The 21,247-nt window shown below is 38.6% G+C and overlaps 1 protein-coding gene across 3 annotated transcripts in view; it reads left to right on the forward strand.

The window, feature by feature from the left end:
• The window catches only part of HS3ST5 (heparan sulfate-glucosamine 3-sulfotransferase 5), a 192,459-nt gene extending 171,471 nt beyond the window's left edge, over window positions 1–20,988 (forward strand). For all 3 annotated transcript variants that reach the window (XM_066545801.1, XM_066545802.1, XM_066545803.1), the window contains exons 3-4: window positions 14,552–14,690; window positions 19,239–20,988. In XM_066545801.1, the coding sequence (XP_066401898.1) occupies window positions 14,584–14,690; window positions 19,239–20,169 (1,038 nt within the window). In that variant the 5' untranslated portion in view covers window positions 14,552–14,583 and the 3' untranslated portion in view covers window positions 20,170–20,988. The remainder of the gene's footprint in view (window positions 1–14,551; window positions 14,691–19,238) is intronic.
• The last annotated feature ends 259 nt before the right edge of the window (window positions 20,989–21,247 follow it).

The following is a 21,247-nucleotide window of genomic DNA, read 5'->3' on the forward strand; positions in this document are numbered from 1 at the left end:
TAATATTCAGCTTACAGACTTAGTTTCAAAGCAAGTGTTTGATATTTTCATAGATGGACAAAAACTGTTAGCATTCCTAGAGATAAAGGAGATTTTTTTCCTTTTTATTTTTTTTACCTGGTGCATCAAAGGGTACAAACACATTCATACATCTAGTTTTTTCCAATAGACCTTGCTAGAGCTGTAAATGTTTAGGATAAGGAGTGTGAATGTACACGGAGTGTGTATCTTTTTAGTCAGCTCTGCTCTTCACACAGCAGTGTGAATAAAGCCTCAAGTTGGGCACTGTGTAAACTGATGTGGAATGGCACCTTTTGGGATAAGTCAGGCAGAATGAGACTCAGTGCCAGTTTTATGTAATGCTAGCCTAAGAGTCCATTTAGAAATCCATGACCTGTGGATATAAGTAGCACAGGGAGCCCGTAAGGATCTCAAGGTGGGCAGGTGCAGGGAAACACCCTCTCCCTGGGTCTTACCAGCTGTATGGCTTGTCCCTGGTGGCCCAGGAGCATGGGTGGATTGGGCAGGAGTCTCACATCTTCTCCATAGGACAGGCTTCCTGTCAGTAGGAAACTGGGGAGAAGCAGAGAGCAGCAGGGAGCAGTCACCCCATAGCAGGGAATCAGCAGGACACCTGTACTTGCCTGAATGCCTTGCTCCAGGAGTCACAGCAAGACTGTGGGGGTGGTTCCTCTGATATGGTATAGTTTGATAAATCTGCTGCTGCTGCTACTATTTTGGCTTGTTTTCTGCAGGTTTAACTGGTGAGGGTACTGAAACAGCATTTGTCAGAGACAAAAAAACCAAAAAACCCAAAAAAAACCCAAAAAAAACTTCTACAAACACAAAGAGGAAGGACAAAAGTGCATATATTAAACTTCAACTCCACAGTACTTTCATTTACTTACTACATACATGTGTTCTATAAAATAGAATTTAGTGACTTCCTACCTTCACCTAATACAACATAAAGACATCTGCAAATACAGTCTGACAGGCAACTATTAAATAGACAGCATTAGGACCATTAACTTGGAGGTAAGAGGTGCTTTATCTCATTGTGCACTCTCCAAAAGTCTGATTCTGTTGATAATAACAACATGGACACTGACATCATCACACCTGCTTGGATTCTTAGTTGTGATCTGTACCACAGAACTACTAAATACTGTAGTTAAATTTAAACAAACACAGAAGAGTAAAAGTGCCTGCCATTCTCAAGAATGAGAATTGCTCAAGAAAATAATATAGGACATTAGTATATTAATGCACACAAACCCCACAAATATAGTTAGAAACAAGTAAAGTGGTTAGTTAGCAGAAGGAATGCTCATAGAGTCATGAGAGAAGAATCTTCAAAGACTGAAGGATTAAAGTGAACCTGTAGAGAGGACAGAAATTTGAAAGACATCAGTGAATTAATCCACAGCTGACATTAGCAAAATAGAGTTAGGTAATGCTGTAACATAGTTTCCTTTTTCTAGGCTGTGATTTTGTGTTTGCAGAAAATGGGGCCTGTTGCAGAGATGCCAGAGGCAGATTGTTTGCCTGAGTGGCTGTCAGCACAGGGGAAGGAGTTGTGGCACTGCCATCCATCCTCCATCCTGACAGGAGCCCAGGTGGGGATGTGCCACTGCCCTGAAGCACAGGCAGCTCCATCAAGTGTCTCCCAGCCAGCTGTTCAGTGTGGTTACCTCCTCACAGACTGGGACTATTGACCAGATATCACCAGGTCCTCTTTGCACAGCTGGACAGAAATGACCACCAGCCCACTCCCACTAGAACATCCTCCTTTTTGGCAAGTGGGCTTCAGTCAAGGAGCCCTGAGGAGGGGCAGGAAAGGGTGCTTTCCAGCAGAAGTAAAATTATTTTGGACTGGTGTAATTGAATCTGCTCTTGTATCAAACAGTGAGGACAAAGTTTTCCACCAGGTTAAGCTATGGTCTGGCTCCAGCGCATTATCACATTCTTTTACCTGTAAAGCTACCTATATAAATTGTTAAATGAGAATTTTCCTGGGAGCCTGCTACCTGGTAATTATATCAGCAGAGCAGGGTGAGAGATGGCAGGAAAGAATGTAAGTGTGTTATGGGAATAACAAAGGAGGAATTCAATCATAACAAACATTTGCTTAAGAACATATTGTACATTTGGGTGTGGAAAAGGACTTCTCTCTGTTTTATATGTGGTAAGGGGCAGTAATTGAGAAGGTGTTCCATTCAGAAGTTATTGCAACTGGGAAGTTATGAGACAGATTCAAAAATTAACTTGAAGGTAACAGACTTATACAAAAAGAGATCCTTCTCTGAATTTAGATAGCAAAGCACATAATTCACTGAGCTCTAATGGTGTTAAAGAATTTGTTTCCTATTCCTTCTTCCATGACAAAGAGAAACAGACACAGAGACAGAAAAGAAAATAGAAATATTTCTTAAATTAGCTTTATTTACATCCTCTTGTGAAATGGCAGGATGAAAACAGTAATGAGGATTCAAGGTCAAAAAGAATTCTGTCCACATCTCAGTCCTTCTCACATCATTTTGAAGAATGAGAGCTGAATAGAGGAAGAACAAACTGATTTCTTTTAAGTTTATTCATTGCAAATGCAAAATGAATATCATTCTGCAGATATGGTGCCAGAGGACAACACAAGCTAACAAAATAATGGTAGTCCAAATAAATAATTTATGCACCATATCAAAAACTGAATGAGATGAAGACATAGAGAACACATTTGAAAATTTGGAAATTGCTCAAAGCTTTTCCTCCAGTGTCTCCCAGGAGGATGAGCATGGAGGACTAATACACTGTGACTGTGTATAATTCATAAACTTTCCCTCATTTTTTGATTTTCAGTAGTTACAGTTTATAGCTAACAAAGGAACAGAGTGGAAAAATCCTGGTGAGAGTTGAGAGGAGAACATAAACCAGCTGATTCCTCCACTTAGTCTATTCATAAAGGGCATCTGTTCTCATCCCAAACTGCACATATATTTGCCATTAAACTTAGTACATTGAGAACAGAAAAAAAGCCTTCTACTCACATCCTTATGTCTACTTTATATTTATATTTTTATGACAGCTATTGCAATGTGAGATTATAACACAAAAATCCATTTCCAGGTGATTTGTTTTAAAATTATTCTGTTGTGGCTGTTGGTTAATGTTCAGACTGGATTTCTTAGGGATTCATTCAATGGCAGCAGAGCAAACTCAGAGCAAACTAGTGAATGATATCAGAAGGCAGTGGGATGATTCTGGATGAATTACATAGAATGAAACCTCCCCCACCCACAGCCACATTGGAAAGATGTTTCTAAGTTAAAGAAATCTAAAAGTTACATTCAGATAAGATTTGCCTTGAAATGATTTTGATGGTTGCAGCAATGTGAAGCCACATTCTGAAGACATATGGCAGGCAAAAGGGTTGTTTTCAACTCTGCATGTCAGCAATTTGTAACAGATTTTATGCACAGAACAATTCAGTTACACAACCAATATTGCTTTCTATAAGATTCCTTGGAGTTTTAATTTTTTTAACCAAAACCAGAAGATAGTGTCCTGTGGCTTCCTGTGGGAAGCCTCTGCCTCCTACTCCGAGTAAACAAGCAGAGCCCAGCACATTTCTCAGCTGCATGACAAGTTTCAAGCTGCTGGGAGGCTGAGAGGGCCCCCAGCCTCTGCTGCCGTATGTCAGAGCAAGCAGTGTCTGCCCTGAGCCGTCACAGCAGACACGGTAGCACACCAGAGCAGGAATTTCCACACGGCTTCCCACCATCGCCAAACACGTAAAGAAACCACACAGTGCTGTCAGGGCACCTCTGCAGATTTGTTGCTCTGGGGGTGGGTAAATGAGAAAGAAGGTCACTGCTACCATCAAGCTGCAGAAGTGACTGAGGGGCAGCTGCCCTTTGGTGATCCCCCGTGCTCTGAGCCCAACAAAAGGGATCCATTCTGCCACTTCCTCCCTGTGGTATTTTCGGGGGTCCCCCATGGCAGGAAAGATGAATCTGACTCCATGTTCTTAGAAGGCTAATTTATTATTTTATAATATTATGTTATATAAAAGAATGCTATACTAAAACTATACTAAAGAATAGAGAAAGGATACTTACAGAAGGCTTAACAAGATACTAATGAAAAACCCATTACTCTCCAGAGTCCCAACACAGTTGAACCATGATTGGTCATGAAGTCAAAACAATTCACATGTTGGATAAACAACCTCCAACCACATTCCAAAGCAGCAAAACACAGGAGAAGCAAATGAGATAATATTGTCTTCCTTTTTCTCTGAGGCTTCTCAGCTTCCCAGGAGAGAAATCCTGGGCAAAGAGATTTTTCAGAAAGTATGACAGGAGTTGTGTAACTCCCTGCCTGTTCTGTCTGCCTCTGAGAGCCTGTTGTTATGTGAATGTTGTTTACTTCATTAATTTCCTCCTGCCATCAATTGATGAATGAATTATTCATAAGTAAATTTATAAATTATTCTACTAGTTCTATTGATGATTGAATAATATTGACCATATAAATTATTCACTCTTCTTTTCCCCCACCAAATGACAAATAAATTATTTGTGAGTATTGTTTTCTTCATTATTAGACCAGCTCTTCCATCTGTTGAGACATTCATAAGATGTCACTCACCCTGATAGCTGTAAAATTTTTAAGCAGGACCCTTTAGGAACTATGCTTTCATGGACAAACAGAACTAGTTTAACATTATTGTATACTTATATGGCAGTTTCTTTATATATAAAAGGTCCTTTCTTTACATATAAGGTCCAGTTTCTTTAAATATAAGGTCCTTTAGAGCATGAGGTAGTGTTTTGTATGTTTCACAGCCAAGTAGACAACGTGCTGAGATATTTTGGGTTAATTCTCACCCAACCAAGACATTCTTGAATTGTGCAGTATATTGTACTGTAATTTTACAGTTGTTACAATTTGTACTGTAATTTTACAGTTTTCCATATTTGGACTTAATGGTCAGGGTTGAGGCTTCAGCCATCCCTTAATCCCAAAAGGTATCAGGTTGTAGGTTCTGTAAAGGAGCATCAGGAGTAAAGCCAAACCAGAGATACCTTGACTAATTACCATTACAAATGTGAACTGCATAGGCCAGTTATTTCAAGTTCCTGGATAAACTACATGAGTTTTCCATCGAGATAGATCCATGCCTTCTGTCTCTTTCACTATTTCACCAGTAACTATTTAACAAGAGGCAAACAAGTGACAGCCTCTTCTAGCGGCTGCATTTCTAGCATATTTTACCATGCAGACAAAATATGTCTATATCCAAAAATATGAACAGTTCATGTGGTTATGATGGGTCAGGGAAAAAATCAAAATCAATTTTAAAAAATACATTTCTAGGAAAGTGATGCTAAGCCACAAGCACCCACAAAGAAAGGACTGCGTCCTCTCTATTCCATGAAGCCCAAGTTAAATTAAGTTCATCAAGACAATCAAGCTGCATTAACATGAAATCAGTATAAGGATCATGAATAGTATGCTGAAAAGTAATCTCTAAGAAGTTGCTTGGAAAGAGACAGAGAGAGGAGGCATCTCATGCCAGCAGAGGAGCAGCCCTTCAATAATTTTCCTGTTGTGAGGGCCAGCAAAGGTCAGAAGCACACAGCTCTCTGCTGGCATTTGCTTGAGCCCGAAACCTATCAGTAAAGTATGTACAAAGACGTTTCGGTTGAATTTTTATGTTCTTTTTTTAGAATTTAAAACCATGAAGCAGGCATATTTGCCAGTCTGAGTACATGTAAGAGAGTGAACGGAGACCAAAACTACAGCTCAGGCTGCCCAAGGGGAGGAAAATGAATAAAGGGGCCATGCCAGAACAAGAGGACTGCCTAGTGACCAGAGAGCTCATTTATGGGGAGCTCTCCAGCACTGGGCAGCTCTGTAACACCATAGCACTGTAAAAGCTGTTTCTTCTTGTTTTCCCTTTCTTTTCCACCCAAATGATCTGTGATCTGTCACAGGTCAATACAGCAGTGTGAGGCTGGCCCTTAGAACACGTGCACAGCAGAAAATCCCAGCTCTTTCATTTTCAGAGAAAGCTGTTAATGCATTTGCCTCTCTCACTGAGGCACACTAACAAGTTCTTGTCTAAACTGTCATTAATGTTTTCGCTTAGATTTCCACATTAAAATTTTCAGCACTTCAGAGGGAAGTGTTGTGGTCGGGACTTACAGGGGAAGCACTGAGACTTTGCATTCTGAAAAATAATGATCTCCAGGGTCAAGTTTTTAAATTCTGTTTGTCCCTGTTCTTCCAGCAGAAGCCCCATGGGATATTCAGGCATAGAAATAGACAGAAAGGTATGACAGAGAAAATGGGAAGGTGGTAAAAGTGTACCTAGACAGAAGTGGTGTATTGAGAGAGCTGGTATGGAAGAATGCCCTTAGCAGCTCTGTTCAGAATGAATATGAACGAAGCACAGTTACATTGTTCAAGGGCAGAGAAAAGACCACTGCAATAGTTGGGATAAAATGGTGAAGGGAGCACACAAGAAAAACTTAGACTTATATAGGTGGGTAATGGACTGAATCCTTGGGACAATTATGACAAAGAAGTTATGAAATTTAGCCTGCATATGAGATTACAGAGAGCAGTCTGAGCTGATCATGTTTCAGATTAAGGGTCTGAGCAAATGACAGAGATGCTAATGATCAGAACAAGTGTAGGTGCTCCATATTAGACAGTGTGATGTCTATTCATCAGCAATGGGATAGTTCAGCATATGAGTTTGAATAGGAGAAAAGAGATGAGTAAGTGTACTATATAAAGATATGAGCTGCACAGAGGCTTAGGGGGTACTCTCATGCAATGATATTTTTTCTCACTGGGGGTAAAAGCCAGGAGCAAAAATCTACTGAGATGGATTTACTGTAAATGCAGTGTACTGTCAAAATATATTTGCAGCTCAGTTAAATTTTTGCTGTTAGTTTCCTATCAATGCTTTTGACTCCTATTTATGTTCCGAATTTAATTCAGTTTTGCTGCTTTTCTGAAAGTAAGTCACCAGAAAACAGAGCTGCAAAAAGCTGCAGAAGTCCACATATATTTTGCCTTATATCTAAGAGAAATTTAATTTAAATTATCTGCCAGTTTTAGTTAATTAGGGAACATTCAAACAGCCTTTCATATGTCTTATTTCAGATGTGACATTATTTAGGAAAGGGCAATTTTTCCAAGGATAAAAAAGGAGCAATAGTCTGTGGACATGATTCTCAGTGGAAAAGAACATGTCAAAATTACTAGTATGTGACAAAAGGTAATTTTATTTCCCACTAAATCATATTAAGCAATAACTCTCACCTTATCCTGTTCAATGCAGTGAAACTGTTCATGATGAGGACTGGACCCTAAAGGAAGGACAAAATAAGAAAGCTCTGGATATCTACCTGCTTACCTTTTTCTCAGATGACTCATAATCTTCTTCTCTAAGACTTTCCCAGAGCTGAAAAGCAAACTGCTTATTCCTAACATTACACTAGTATTGGCCTCTCTTTATGATTTCTCTTATAACTTTTGCAGTCATTGCTTCCCTCTTCTATGTCACTGAATTTTTCCTCAACTTCTTTTTTCCTGTATTATTGTTATTTTTTGGTTGCAGTTGTTTTAGTGCCATCTTGAAGAGACAAGGCTGGTATTGTCTTTTAAAGACTGTGAAATTATTATCTATTGTAATCTCTATATAACCATAACTGCATTTCCACAGGTTTTCTACCTTAGTGTCATCACCTCCACCATTCCTGAGAAACGGAGCAGACAAGGAAGGTGATCATTTCATGAAGGTGATCATTTCAGAAGAAGAGGAGGGAAATAGGTGGGGAAGTACCATTAATCCGAAGAAAAGGGCCAACTCTATCAGATTAATCTCACATTCTATGAAGAGCAGTATTAGGTAATAAACTCAGGATGCTGGCAAGGAGACAGGCAACTGTATTTTGGACTAATGAAGTCCTATTAAGATCTATGTGCTTGGAAATGTTCCTGGAGCACTGTAGCTAAGTGTGGATCAGGGCGAGCCAGCCATCGTTCAGCAGAACGCGGCCGCCCGCCTCGCCGGCTCGGATGCAATAAGGCAGCTTTCCTGAGCAGATGTGCCTGAGACCTCAAGGGCATCAAAGCGCCTGAGATTCCTAGCTGCTCTGACAATCTGGCAGCAGATCTGTTTGGCACAGGGCACCACAAAGTCAATAGCAAGCTTTTTGAGTTGTTTCTCTCTTCCCAACACCATATTGCTCAATGTCTTTCAGTGAGATGCAAAAGAAAAAAAAAAAAAAAAAAGGGAAGGGTCAGGCTGAGAAAGGAATGTGATAAAGAGCTGGTTATGGCCTTCTGTACTGTTGTCACTTGACACAGCAGCTTCCTCGAGGTAGCACAATTACGGGTAGATGAGTCTCCAATGTGTCTGGAGTGAAATGTCCTGTGGGCAGTGGACTAAATAAATACTCATTACCACTCCATAGACTCAAGAGAACACAGATATCTGGCAATCCAAGCCAGCCCCGATGGGGGATTATGAGTTACAAATACTCTTTCAGCACTGATAGTGTGCTAACTTCTGAGAAATGAACATAAATGAACATATGTTTTCTTATCTAGTATCCATATACAGATGCTGATTTTGTGGGTGGTCTCAGAGTCTAGGAGCTTTTCTGGAGAAAGGCTTTCACCACTTCTTTACACAAAGAACTGGCTTCAAGGGGAGCTTAAAGACAGTCCTAAATCTTAAAATCTACAATAGCTGACCAAAAAAAAAGGGTATTTTAGGTTGTTGTCACAGCTGTGGCATAACAGTATAGGAAATCTTTATGTTGGAGTTTATCTGCATTATTTATTGTTTTCCGTCAGCTTTGCTGACATTTTCTTCTCCACTCTTCCAGTCAATATGAGTCATGAGGAGAAAAGGACAGGTCTAGTACACAGGGACACTTATATGAATCTGTGAACTTCTTCCATGTTATACTTCCTTCTTTTCTTTATTTGAAACCTGAGTCAAAGAAGTGTGCATTAATCTTACTTCATCCCATTTCAGTCTTATGCTATGGAGAAAAAATTGAAAACTGTAATTACTTATGAGAATTAAATTTCTTTTTTATATTAAAATATGAACCATTAAGGAAAATATTAAAAAAAAATCCAAGTTCCTTTTCTGCAGGGTCAGCACTTTATCATTCCCTAAAATATATGATATTTTCAATTCTTTCACTTCCCATATCCATTTCATTTTACTATGTCAAAAAATTGAAGCATTTTGTCTCTTCTTAGACTATTCCATGCTATTAGGAATGAAAAATCTTCTCTCTAATGAAAAATCATGTTCTGTTTTATCATGATCATTCTAGTTCTTTAATATTGTTCACGTGGTGCAATAGTTCTGTTGCAATTAAGGAAGCCACCGAAGCATAGGCTACTGGCGAAAAAGCACAGCAGCACTCTATCTTTTCCTTGCTGCTAGCCCAGACCTTCCTCAGCAGTGAGACAGAGAAAAGGGAGTTGGGAGGACCTGGAGGAGAAGCTGGGGCAGTAACATGACTGGCTCTTCCAGGCAGACCATGACTAAGACCATGAGCTGGTGAGAATGCACACAGTTTGAGGCACAAATTCCCTCCTTTCCCAATCACCATATGATTTCACACCCCAGAAAAACTCTAAGTGCTTGATTTGTATGAATTTTAGTGACAGTGAGAAATGGAAGAAACTGTAGTTAACATTCAAGAGACATAATGCAAACGTTCCCAGTCATAAGTTCCCTGACTTGTTTCCTGTCACTGTATTTAAATCTCCTATAAATTCAAAAGATCTTTCTGCAGTGCATGACAACAAACATTTGTTGGTCAACAGCTGACCCCTGCTGGTGTGAAAAATAATAAAAAAAAGAAACACACCAAACAATAACTACTAATAAAAACCACATCCTATTTATTATTTTTCAGCCTCCTTTGTGCATATTTGCCTTTGGCGTGTACTTCATTTTGATTAATCACATAACTCTATCAGGACTGTATCTCTTTAGCCTGTTTGCAAAAAGAAAGGATGTTGTTGTTGTTTCTTATACTTCCATCCATAATCAACCACATGCTATTCATTTATCTATAAGATCTTCTCATGTCTGCTCCATGTGTCCAAAAATTTCCCTTTGGTCATTTGCAAACAAGTTCCTGGAGATTTCTTGTTTCATTGTCTGTTTATTTGGAAGTGATTATAGCAGCAGATTCTCTTTTCTGTGCTTCTGCAAAATTCAGATTTTTATCAATAATGCCATCATTACTAGTGTGCTTCTTCTCCTGTTTTCTCCTACTCATTTGACTTTCCCCTAACTTGAACCAAAAACTAACTTTTACAACAGCTCACAAAAAATTTACATTATTTGTCCTGCATACCCACTATCTACCTTTATACATGATCCCTTAATCTTGTCATGAACAGTTCATCTATTTTTCAGTTATTATTATCATCAGAGTTCTACATAGCTGTACTGTCTTCTCTTGGCAATTCACTCAATAACCCAGGCCCTCTCACCAGCAAAATGGGAATGTAGGGAAAGGGGTTTAATGAGGCATTCACATCAATACACTGGTAAGGCTACTTTCTCATGTTTCTTTATTGAACTGTACCATGTCAGTGTCACAATTCAGATCAGTTGTACATCTGAAATCACAAACCACATTTTAATTTTAACTCACACAGAATTTACAATCCACATTTTTAAATATATGTGATGTTTCACACATTTCTAGAAATCATGCATTCAGCAATTTTTGTTGCTCTTTGTGCATTATTACTCTCTCAGATAGCCAGGAAAAAAATCTATTGTATGCCTATTTAACTAAATTGTCCAAGACAGATATTCCTAATGTAAGCCCACTGGAGCTGTGTGACAGTGTGCTGTCATCTCCTTGGATGGGAAGCTCCACATTCAGCTTTCAGCTACTGGGAAAGTTCTGCCTGCAGCTGTCTCCCAACCCTCCTCCCACTGGTCAGCACCTTTTGTGACAGTTCAGCTCTTGTCCCTAAAAGAGAGCAAAATTTTTTAAAAACACCCTTATTTGCCTCAAATAACTGCTAAAAATCTTGTCACTTTGGATTAAATTTTATCTTGCCTTCCAGCTTCTTGCAAAGTTTAAAAGTATACATTCCTAACTGAAAACTTTGTACACCTGATAATACTTCCCAGAATTTTAATTTCTTCCTTTTCATTTCTTCTTTCCATTTCATTTAAGTGTTGCTGTGTTAGTCTCCAGCAACATTTTCGCCTTAGGGAGCTTCACCTTAATCACATTCTGGTTGTATTAACTCTGTGTCTTAAATAGAAATATTTTTTCAGTCCTCTCCTCTGGCACACAGAGCTGTCTCAGTACATCCATTGCAAGGTGTAGCCTTTTCTGGAGTCAAGATATAATTTTTCTATGGTTTTTTCAAGAAAAAAATTAACATCTAGGGAAAGTTTTATTGAAATAATCTCCCTGGAATAGAACTCCTTCCATGGCCTTTAAGTAACATGCTAAAAATGAAAACAAAAATTAAACAAACAAATAAATAATCCCATCTTTACGTTTCTAGTGTGTGCTTAATACTTGTCATTCTGTGGAAAAGTTTTCTGTACTTAGGTATGTGTAAATATAAAACTGGAACTGGTTTGGGCTTTTTTTGGTTGGTGGATTTGCTTGATTTGCTTTGTTTGTGTTTGTTTCGTGGTTTGGTTGGTTGGTTGTTTTTTTTGTATTGACTCTAATTTCAAACATTAATATTGAAGTCATGAGGCCTTGTAGAAGGTATTTCAGGAAACAGCTTGTTATTAATTTGATTTTGTTGTGGCCTGATGACCTCCACAGCCTCATTAAGGCTTGCAGGCAGGACTGAAGAGGGGACCAAGAGCCTGTACAAAGGAGAACACATAGATAGCACTTTAGTTTAATGTATAGAGGGCTGAGAATGTATCTGTTTTCTGAGAGACAAAGTTCATTGCTGTAGCACTGAAGTGAAACCTTCATTTGGAGGGAGCAGCATTGAAATAGTTAAAACTTGGTACCTATGAAAATTCACCCCCTTCTTTATGTTCTTCTCTTTAATCTTTTTAAGTTAAATAGCTAAAAGAGTAATTAGCAGTAACATATCGACACAGAGGTGCAACATTTGTGCATTTTTCTTAATAGTTCAACTTTGGCTATATTTTCTGCCTTGCTCAATGTATAGGATTCCTCATTTATGCATGATTTTTATGGAAAAACAAAGTATATTACAAAAAGGCAAAAGTTTACCATATAGTTAAGCATTAGAAAGGAATTATTTCAGACTAAATCTCACTGGTGTTATAGGTTTTCTCTGTGACCTTGAGCAAATCACTTAATCTCTCTGTACCTCTACTCCTCATTTATTTCTTAAAGGATGGTAATACTTCTTCTGTCTCTCTGTTACATTGCAAACTCCTTTTACTCTGTGTATTATATTATTCTTGTTGCAATAAAGATCTTATCTAAGAATTCTTATTACTGAGTTGCTTTTATCTACGTAAAAAGCAATATATTCTGTATGATTAGTTATCCTGCATGATAGGTTATCCTGATCTGTGACCTGGCTGTAAAAGGAGTTGTTATTATTGCAGCAGAAGTGCTTTAGAGACCAAGTCAGATCAGAATTTCAGCGTTGCATGACTCTTTTATCAAGAGATGGTGGGTTGCAATTAGAAAGCTTTCTCTATAACAGTAAAATAAATGTGCTTCAGAATGGCTTTTCAACCACACTTGAAGAAAACTAGTTTGGAGTGACCTGCATCTGCACCTTTAAGCACAGCCAGCACTGGGGCAGGCAGGCTGCATGAGTGCTTCCTGCTGGGAAGGGTTTCCAGCTTGTACTATCTACCTGCCTGTATCCTGGATTCTAAAGAGAGATTTATGGGCCAAAAATTTAACATCATGAGCAGAAATGGAAAAAGATGTTTCCAGAAATGGAAAGAAATGTTTTCAGGCTGTGTTTAGCAATGGCCAGTCAAACCTTGCAATCTCACTGAAAATTCTGCCTCTGTATATATTTTCATGTTTATACTAATGTATCCGAGTCTTGCTTTATGCAAATCCCAAGGCTGGAAAAGAAGAAAATGTGTTGCAAAATAAACTTTGCTGTAGTAAAACTTAAGAAACTTGACATCAGAAATTGTTCATAATAAGTCCAGCCAAAATCTGGAAGAAAAAGTTTTTCTTCAAACTACTACATAATACAGTAAATATTCCGTGATAAAGGGAATGAGACTTTGGATCAATATTTCAGGTGATTACAATTTATATTTATGATTTTTGTACCATTTCGTGATGAAAGCATTTTTTTTTAGGTAGGTAGGTAGATGGTGTGGCTTTACCCCTCCTGAATCAGTGAGAGGATTGAAACTTAATTCTCCTGCATACCTACAAGAAAGCTCAGAACTGTTACAGAATGAAGAACCATGTCATCTTTGACTGTTCTCTGAAAGGAGGACCTGATCTTTCTCCTCAGTTCATGTAAGAATGTATTAAGAATCCAGGTCTGAGTCTCCCTAAAGAGATCTTCACAGATAACACATGTAATCCAGTCCAGAACATAAATGTAATGTTTGAGGAAGAGTCAAACTAAAGACAGTTTTACTCAGCACTTCTTTCTACCTTGGGTGGGAACCTCCTGGTTAAATCCTCTTGGCATAAAGTCATGTCTTTTTTCTCCTGACTGCCTTGATAACTATAGTATTTGAGCACATCAGAAAAAAAATTAAAATATATGCTTTGGTATTGCTAAAAACTGGGAATGTAGGCATGCCTGTTTCAAAGGTGACAGTTTGTGTCGCAGCAGGTCTTTAGTGACAGTCAAGGCTGGGGTCATGCAGGTGAGGAGCTTAAATGGCTCTCCACAGAACAGACGAGACTGACACCCAGCACAGACACAGCTGATAGAATACACGGATGCCAAAAAACATCATTGTGCCTACTCCAGCTACCTGCTTCTCAGTTCTGTCACAGTTGACTTGCTGGCATGAATCAGGACATCTTTTTTTGATTTCTCTCCAGCATACACTCTAATAATCATAGAGACAATGTAAATGTGCCTCCATAAACTGTACACTGACCTGCAAGCCTAACTCCTGGTTACTGCAGCTTTACTTGACATCAGGGCATTTAAATCTCTGCTGAAATCTAACTCTGTCTGATTCTAAAAGGCTTAAAATCTAAACATATTTACCTAACAAGTATCTTATTATAGTATGAGCTTCTGCAGTAAAGACCTTCATTGTGGCTATCCAGCTGCCCTAGTAGTGGTGTATGCAGCTGAACTATCACTTCCAGAATTATCATCCTACCCCAGATACATTGCCATGTGGGACTGAAAAACAATAGCAAAAAAAAAAAAAAAAAAAAAAAAAAAAAAAGTTTAACTACTTATTTTGCAGTTTTGCAAAGATTTTGCAAGTGTGGCCTAATCAGCTGCAGCACCTGATTAAACACTACCCTGCACATACTATGCTTTCTGAGGAGTGTTTTATGTGTTCTTGTCTCTGCAGACTGAAGAAGTCCTGAAGATTGATGGAGGGCCATGCTATTCAAACAGCAGGCGTTGCTGAGACAGAAGCTCTTTGTGCTAGGCAGCCTTGCTATTGGAAGTCTCCTATATCTAGTTGCCAGAGTTGGGAGTTTGGATAGGTAAGTCATTAAGTAGCTGTTCTCTTGTGTAGAATGGGCCAAGATGGTCTGAGTTTCTGCTTCCAGGGTTTGATTGCTTTCATCCTCTGTTTTTTGGTTTTCTTTTTTTTTCTTAGAGTCTACTTGTACAGGAGGACAGAAAGACTGGCTATTTTAATGTGGTTTTCACTATTTATTCCTACCCTTTGGAGAAGAGAGTAGGAAAATAGTCACAGTCATCCCTGTCAAAGTTTTTCTGTTTGTCCATTTGTATTCTGAACACACTGACACTTGTTTTCAGAGAAGAAATAAACTAGCATCCAGTAAAAATGTCATTACAGTAGCTCATTTTGCCTGTGTACATCTGTGTGTTGACCTCTAGTTTCAGCAAAACAGTTATGATGTATTTATACATCTCCTTTTCTAAATTTGTGAGCAAGCAATTAATGTGCTACAGTGGTAGTTAAAATTAAGTATGAGCCTGCAGAGCAGCCCATCAAATTTTGAATACTATTTCATTTGAAAGATTGCTTCAGGGTTTGAGAATTTTAACTATGTTAATTAGCTGGTATTTTCTGTAGCTGAATGTGCTAAATAAGTGGGTTTTCTCTGCAAATGATTTCCTGGAGAGTAGTAGAAAGCACAGCAGAGAAAATCAAAGAGTGTTTGGCACTTCTGACCAGGCTGACTTTTGACTGGTTTTTGACAGTGCAACAGTAGTGCTACCTGCACTGACACTGCTGTTCCTGTTAGCTTTGAAATGGCCTGGGATTGCTATGGTAGGTGCTACACAAAGTCACAACATATTAAAAACAACAACAACAACAACAACAACAAAGAAAAGAAAAAAAGCTGATTTAGAAACACGAATGAAAAAAACCTACACGATTTCCAGAATCGGGTAGACAGTTTGCAAGTGTTAATGCTGTATTCTTGTCCTTCTTTTAAATGATGCAACATATTAGGTGGTTTCAAAACTGTCACACAGTGCTGTGTGAATATGTGGTGCTTGGAAAGTGAAAACCGCTACCTACGCCCCACTGCTAGGTAACAGTGGGCTCCATTGGCAGTGACTGAGTGCCTTCTTCCACTCCTCAAATCCACTCCAGAAGGAGACCATGTACTCAGCTAGGACCAAGTGAATTGCAACTGGAACGTCTTTCCCCTGATGGTCAAACCATCTCTGATACTTCAGAAGTAGAAATTTCACTGAGACTAATGTGATTCTGTAAATGGAGGCAGAAATCCTTACTGGTCCCTGCAAAAGTATATTTTATGCTCAGAGGCATGAAGTCTAATTAACCTTCTTCTATTATCTATGCTTGCACATCTACAGAATTTACTGATGGCTATAAAATTATCTCGCCACAGTATTTGACTTCCTGACCTCCTGAGGCAATGAATTCCGCTGGTTTCATGCATAGTGTTGCCAATGGCAGTAAAATTCAGTTTTGTTCTCTTGCTTTACCCAGTGGAAGCATAGCACACTGCTAAAAAGCAGTCCTGTGTAAGGACTCGTTATGAAATAGAGAGAGAAAGAAGTACTAGAAAGGACAAGGCACAGATGAATTAACTGGAAATATTCTTCTGCCTGATCGTTGTTGAATCTTTCAGTAAAAGGATGCTAAATGACTTCAACAGACTTTGGAATAACTAATTGTTCAGGAAGAAATCCAGATTCATTTATGCTTAATTTATGCTGATCTAATTTGAACAAGTGAGCTGGGGGTGGCTCATGTTTAATAGCCTCAGATTAGGCTCTCCAATGGCAGTGTCTTGAGTTTCCTCAGGCCCAAAGGGAAATTACCACTAGTTTATGTGATTCATTGAGTCATAAAATCTGATAAGATGAGCACTTTCCTCCAGGGGAGGCCACCTTCCTTCAGCTCCTGAGTGCATGGATCTGCTTCACATGTAGAAGCTCAAATTGTGCGGCAATTTTGAGCATATCTGGATTAATCTTTGAGTTACCTGAGTCCCTGACTGGCAGTACCAGGGGCCTCCACATCTGATTTCCATGCTACAAAATACTCCTGCTGGAACCAGGCTTATAATCTTTTGCTGCTGTGACACCTCCCTTGGAAGAAAATTAGGAAGTATTCTGGATCCGGTGAGACAGCTCATTAGGATTGCCCAGACCTACTCCAGCTGTTTTGAAACTTTTCAGAAATACAGGTTCTGGGGATTAATTGGCTTAAGGTGGGTTCTCTCAAGAAAAATTATTGTTGAGTTTTACTGTAGCAGCTTGAGAAATTACCTGTTTTGGGAGAGCAACTCAGTGATATAATAAGTGCCATATACTCTTTCTTAGCAGAGAACTGTTATTTAATGGGAAAGTTACTCAGACAATTAAGAATATCATCATGTTGCAATATAAGAGTAAATAGTTACATCTTGGATTAAACTATGAGGATCTGCCCTTTACTTACCACTTCCAAGATCTTTTAAGTGTTACTTTTACTGTTTAGAGAGAGTAGAATCAGGGGGAAAGAGTAAAAAATCCTGAAATACAAAGGCTGAGGAAGGACTTCTAACAACATTGAATCTTTTCCCTTAGGCTAGAGGATATCTTGAGTATTTATTTATTTTCAAAGGAAACCGCCCTGTTTGACAAGCTGTTGTGTTACACTGAAGGCTGTGTGAGCTGTCTTTTTGAGCAAGAGATAAAATTAGTTGAGATGGGTCTGAAACTGCTGTTGTGGAATCCTCTTTGCTTGAAAACAAATAACAAATACGCAGAAGGACAGGGAAGAGAACAGAGACAACAATCGCAGCTTCTGTTTCTTATGTTTTTAATTGCCACCTTGCTGATGCATTAAGACTCCCACCAGCCATGCCGCAGTCTGACCAAACTGCATCATTGTTAAGATATTTCTTCTTTTTTTTTTTTTTTTTCCCAACATGGTCTGGTTTGCATCAGCATTTCAACAATTCAGTCTTTGCCACCAAGTCAGGTATTTTCAGTAGATGGCAGAGAGCAAAGTAATAGAAGAAGCTAGACACTTGAGAAAAGAAATAACAGGAACTGGCTTTACATCACACTTTATAATTAGTCTGCATGACTTAGCTAGAGCTCATGTGAACCCAGCAATGTCATATGGATTGTTTCCCTGGCTCTGTCTGGACAGGCTATATCTCTCAGCATCTGGATAATCAAGGAAGCAGCTAACAGGTCAGCCAGGGAGATCAGACTTACTTTGTCCCAACCATCCATTGTCCTAGAATCAGTGTCAAATTAGAGACCCCAACAAGCAGTGATGGATGGAAAAGCCGCAAAGAAATAAATAATTATGTCCTGAAAGCAGGGTTTGAATAATATATAGTAAATGAGTGAGGGACCACATGCTGAGAAACTAGAATAAATACTGAATACCTAAACAGCTATTAATGAGCATTGCCCATCTGGTATACTGGCTAAGGCAGGGGTCCTGTGAAAAATAATAGCATGTGGCTGTGTAATTTAAGAACTGTATCATAATATATGTGCACAGCAAGCTCACACTAAAATTGCCTAGGCAGCCTTTGTTCTTACATATCCTTAATTTTGGAGAGCATGGCTCCAAAAAATTAGTAATATTTTTGTAGGACCTTGGAAGCTCTCTGTACACACAAAGTTAATCTTCAGTGAAACATTGGCCTGTATAATGTCCAAAGTGCTTATTTGAGAGTGGACACGAGAGTTTATTCAAGGTTGTGTAAAGTAAAGTTTTAACATTTTTCTTACTGAACCACTTCTTGGATCCAGTGGTATCAGATACAAAAACAAAGAATTAGAATGTAGAAAAGAGGGAAAATAATTATAGCTGAATATAAAAGAATGGTACAAAAATGCAGTGGGAGGAGTCCCTTCAGTGGAAGGATACAAGAGTGATTATAAGAAAATCATTGATGAAACAATGCAATAAATGCATTTTTAAAAACTCTTCTTGCCATTCTTTTTTATACCTTGCTAACATTATCTGAATCAGAACCTTGAACTTTCTGTTTCTGACTGGCAGAAAAACACTGGGCATATTGTAAAGAGGAAGAGAAATATTGAAAGGTGATGCTTAGAAATCTGGTTTTCATCCCTTTTCCTCCTCTTCACTAAAAAAGCCATCTCTGGATCAACGCAATGGAAAGACTTCAGGCTAGAATGAGAAAAGTGTGGGAAAGAGATTACTTAAATCAACTGGATTTTCAGATCAAAATGTCCAAATATAGTTCATCTTAGAATGCCTTAAAAACTGCCAAACCCATCACAAAATAATGAGGAATGTGGAAGTTTAGGCAAGGTTCAAGAAGACCCAAGAACAGTAATAATAGCTCCTATGCTGGCAAAGGGCAGATGGGTAAAGTTAGGAATTTCCCAGCTAAATCAGAGCAAAAAAACCCCAGATTAAATAATAAAAAAAATTACAATTATTTAACCATTGGCAGAATAAAATAAGAGTTGAAAGATGGGCACATCACATTACATTTGAATATGTTCCCTTGCACATGATTCCCTTGAGAGCATGATTCCCTTGCACATGAAACTTGTCTTGAGAGATATCCTCTTTTTACAAGTACCTCTTACTTTTCTTGCAGACTGCAGCCCCTCTGCCCCATTGATGGTCGTTTTGGACCCCGTGGCCAGGACGAAATCCCCTTGCGAGCCCTGCAGTTTAAGCGAGGTCTGCTCCATGAATTTCGAAAGGGCAATGCCACTAAGGAACAAATCCGACTGCACAATCTGGTTCAGCAGCTTCCCAAGGCCATTATCATTGGGGTGCGGAAAGGAGGCACCCGAGCACTACTGGAGATGCTGAACCTTCACCCTGCAGTGGTCAAAGCTTCTCAAGAGATTCACTTCTTTGACAATGATGAAAACTATGCCAAGGGAATTGAGTGGTACCGGAAAAAAATGCCTTTTTCTTACCCTCATCAAATAACAATTGAGAAAAGCCCCGCGTATTTTATCACCGAGGAAGTACCTGAAAGGATTTACAAAATGAACTCATCTATCAAATTATTGATCATTGTCAGGGAACCTACCACAAGAGCTATTTCTGATTACACTCAGGTGCTGGAAGGCAAGGAAAGAAAGAACAAAACTTACTACAAATTTGAGAAGCTGGCAATTGATCCTAATACCTGCGAAGTGAACACTAAGTACAAGGCAGTGAGAACCAGCATCTACACAAAACATCTGGAGAGGTGGTTAAAATACTTCCCAATCGAGCAGTTTCATATTGTGGATGGAGACCGGCTCATCACAGAACCACTGCCAGAACTCCAGCTGGTTGAGAAGTTCCTAAATCTTCCTCCCAGGATAAGTCAGTACAATTTATACTTCAATGCCACCAGAGGGTTTTACTGCTTGCGATTTAACATTGTCTTTAACAAGTGCCTGGCGGGTAGCAAGGGACGCATCCATCCAGAGGTGGACACCTCTGTCATTACCAAATTGCGCAAGTTCTTCCATCCTTTTAATCAAAAATTTTACCAGATAACGGGGAGGACATTTAACTGGCCCTAACCTAAACTTCATACAACGCTTTCTGTTGCACCTGAGGTATGCAATAGGATGCCTCTGCTGAAATATGCACTTTTCATAGATTCGACTAGCAAAGTAACTTTTTTCATGCATACGTGTACATAATGCAGTGTGTGACCAAATATACGGTGGGATCGATTTTTTCTACAGAGTAGTAACAAACATAAATTTACTGTCAATATAGTTGCATCTTTTAAGATATAATAATAAAGGGAAAGGAAGTATTTAGGGAAACAAAGTCAGACACTGTAAAAAGGGTCAGTGTTCCTCTCGCTTAGTGAAGTGTTTATGTGACATACTTATTGATCTAAGCAGAACATTATTTTATGCCATAAAAATTCTTGTTAAAAGTCTGTAAAGCTGTGAGAAAGCATAATCTTGAGGCTATATTTGGTATGTGTATTGCTAAAGGAATACTGACACTTTAAACACAGTGCTGAATTTTTACGAGAGTGAATAGTACTATTTTCTTATTATTTTAAATGAATATCTTATCTCATACAAACTACATTGTTTTAGAGTTCCTGTGGTGAGTTTGCACTATTGTTTTATTGAATGGACCATAGTGTCACTTGTAGCATGTCAATCATGTGTCAAGAAAAGGTCAAATAATTTTTTCTTCTATACTTGTGTGTCAGCAAAGCTAAACATGGTGTACATAGTGTACAATGTTTGTAAATACTGGTTTCACACTAAGTAATTCTATTTTGTAAACTGAATATGGCTATTTAATTTATTGTGAAAATTAAATTTATTGTGGTATTTAAAAATGGAATGGATTAAAATTACCTATATGTGCAATGGCTTTTCACCTTTGCTTGATGTATGTTAGTGTGGTCCCTTAGCATAGACAGTCATAAGTATGTGTGAGAGAGATTTGCTCAGGTAAACTTCGTTTATAGACAGTTGAGAAAAGTGGCAAGGCAGGGTTTATTAAAAAGCTCACCCTTCTAGGAATCTGGTGTAATGCACACCTCAAAGAACATTGTTGCTCTTTGTTGTGGCACTTTGCAATACTTAATGCAGTTGCTCATGAGGTTAAAGCATGACTGCAAAAGCC

The sequence above is a fragment of the Molothrus aeneus genome, chromosome 3 (assembly GCF_037042795.1).
Source record: "Molothrus aeneus isolate 106 chromosome 3, BPBGC_Maene_1.0, whole genome shotgun sequence".
Taxonomy (NCBI): domain Eukaryota; kingdom Metazoa; phylum Chordata; class Aves; order Passeriformes; family Icteridae; genus Molothrus; species Molothrus aeneus.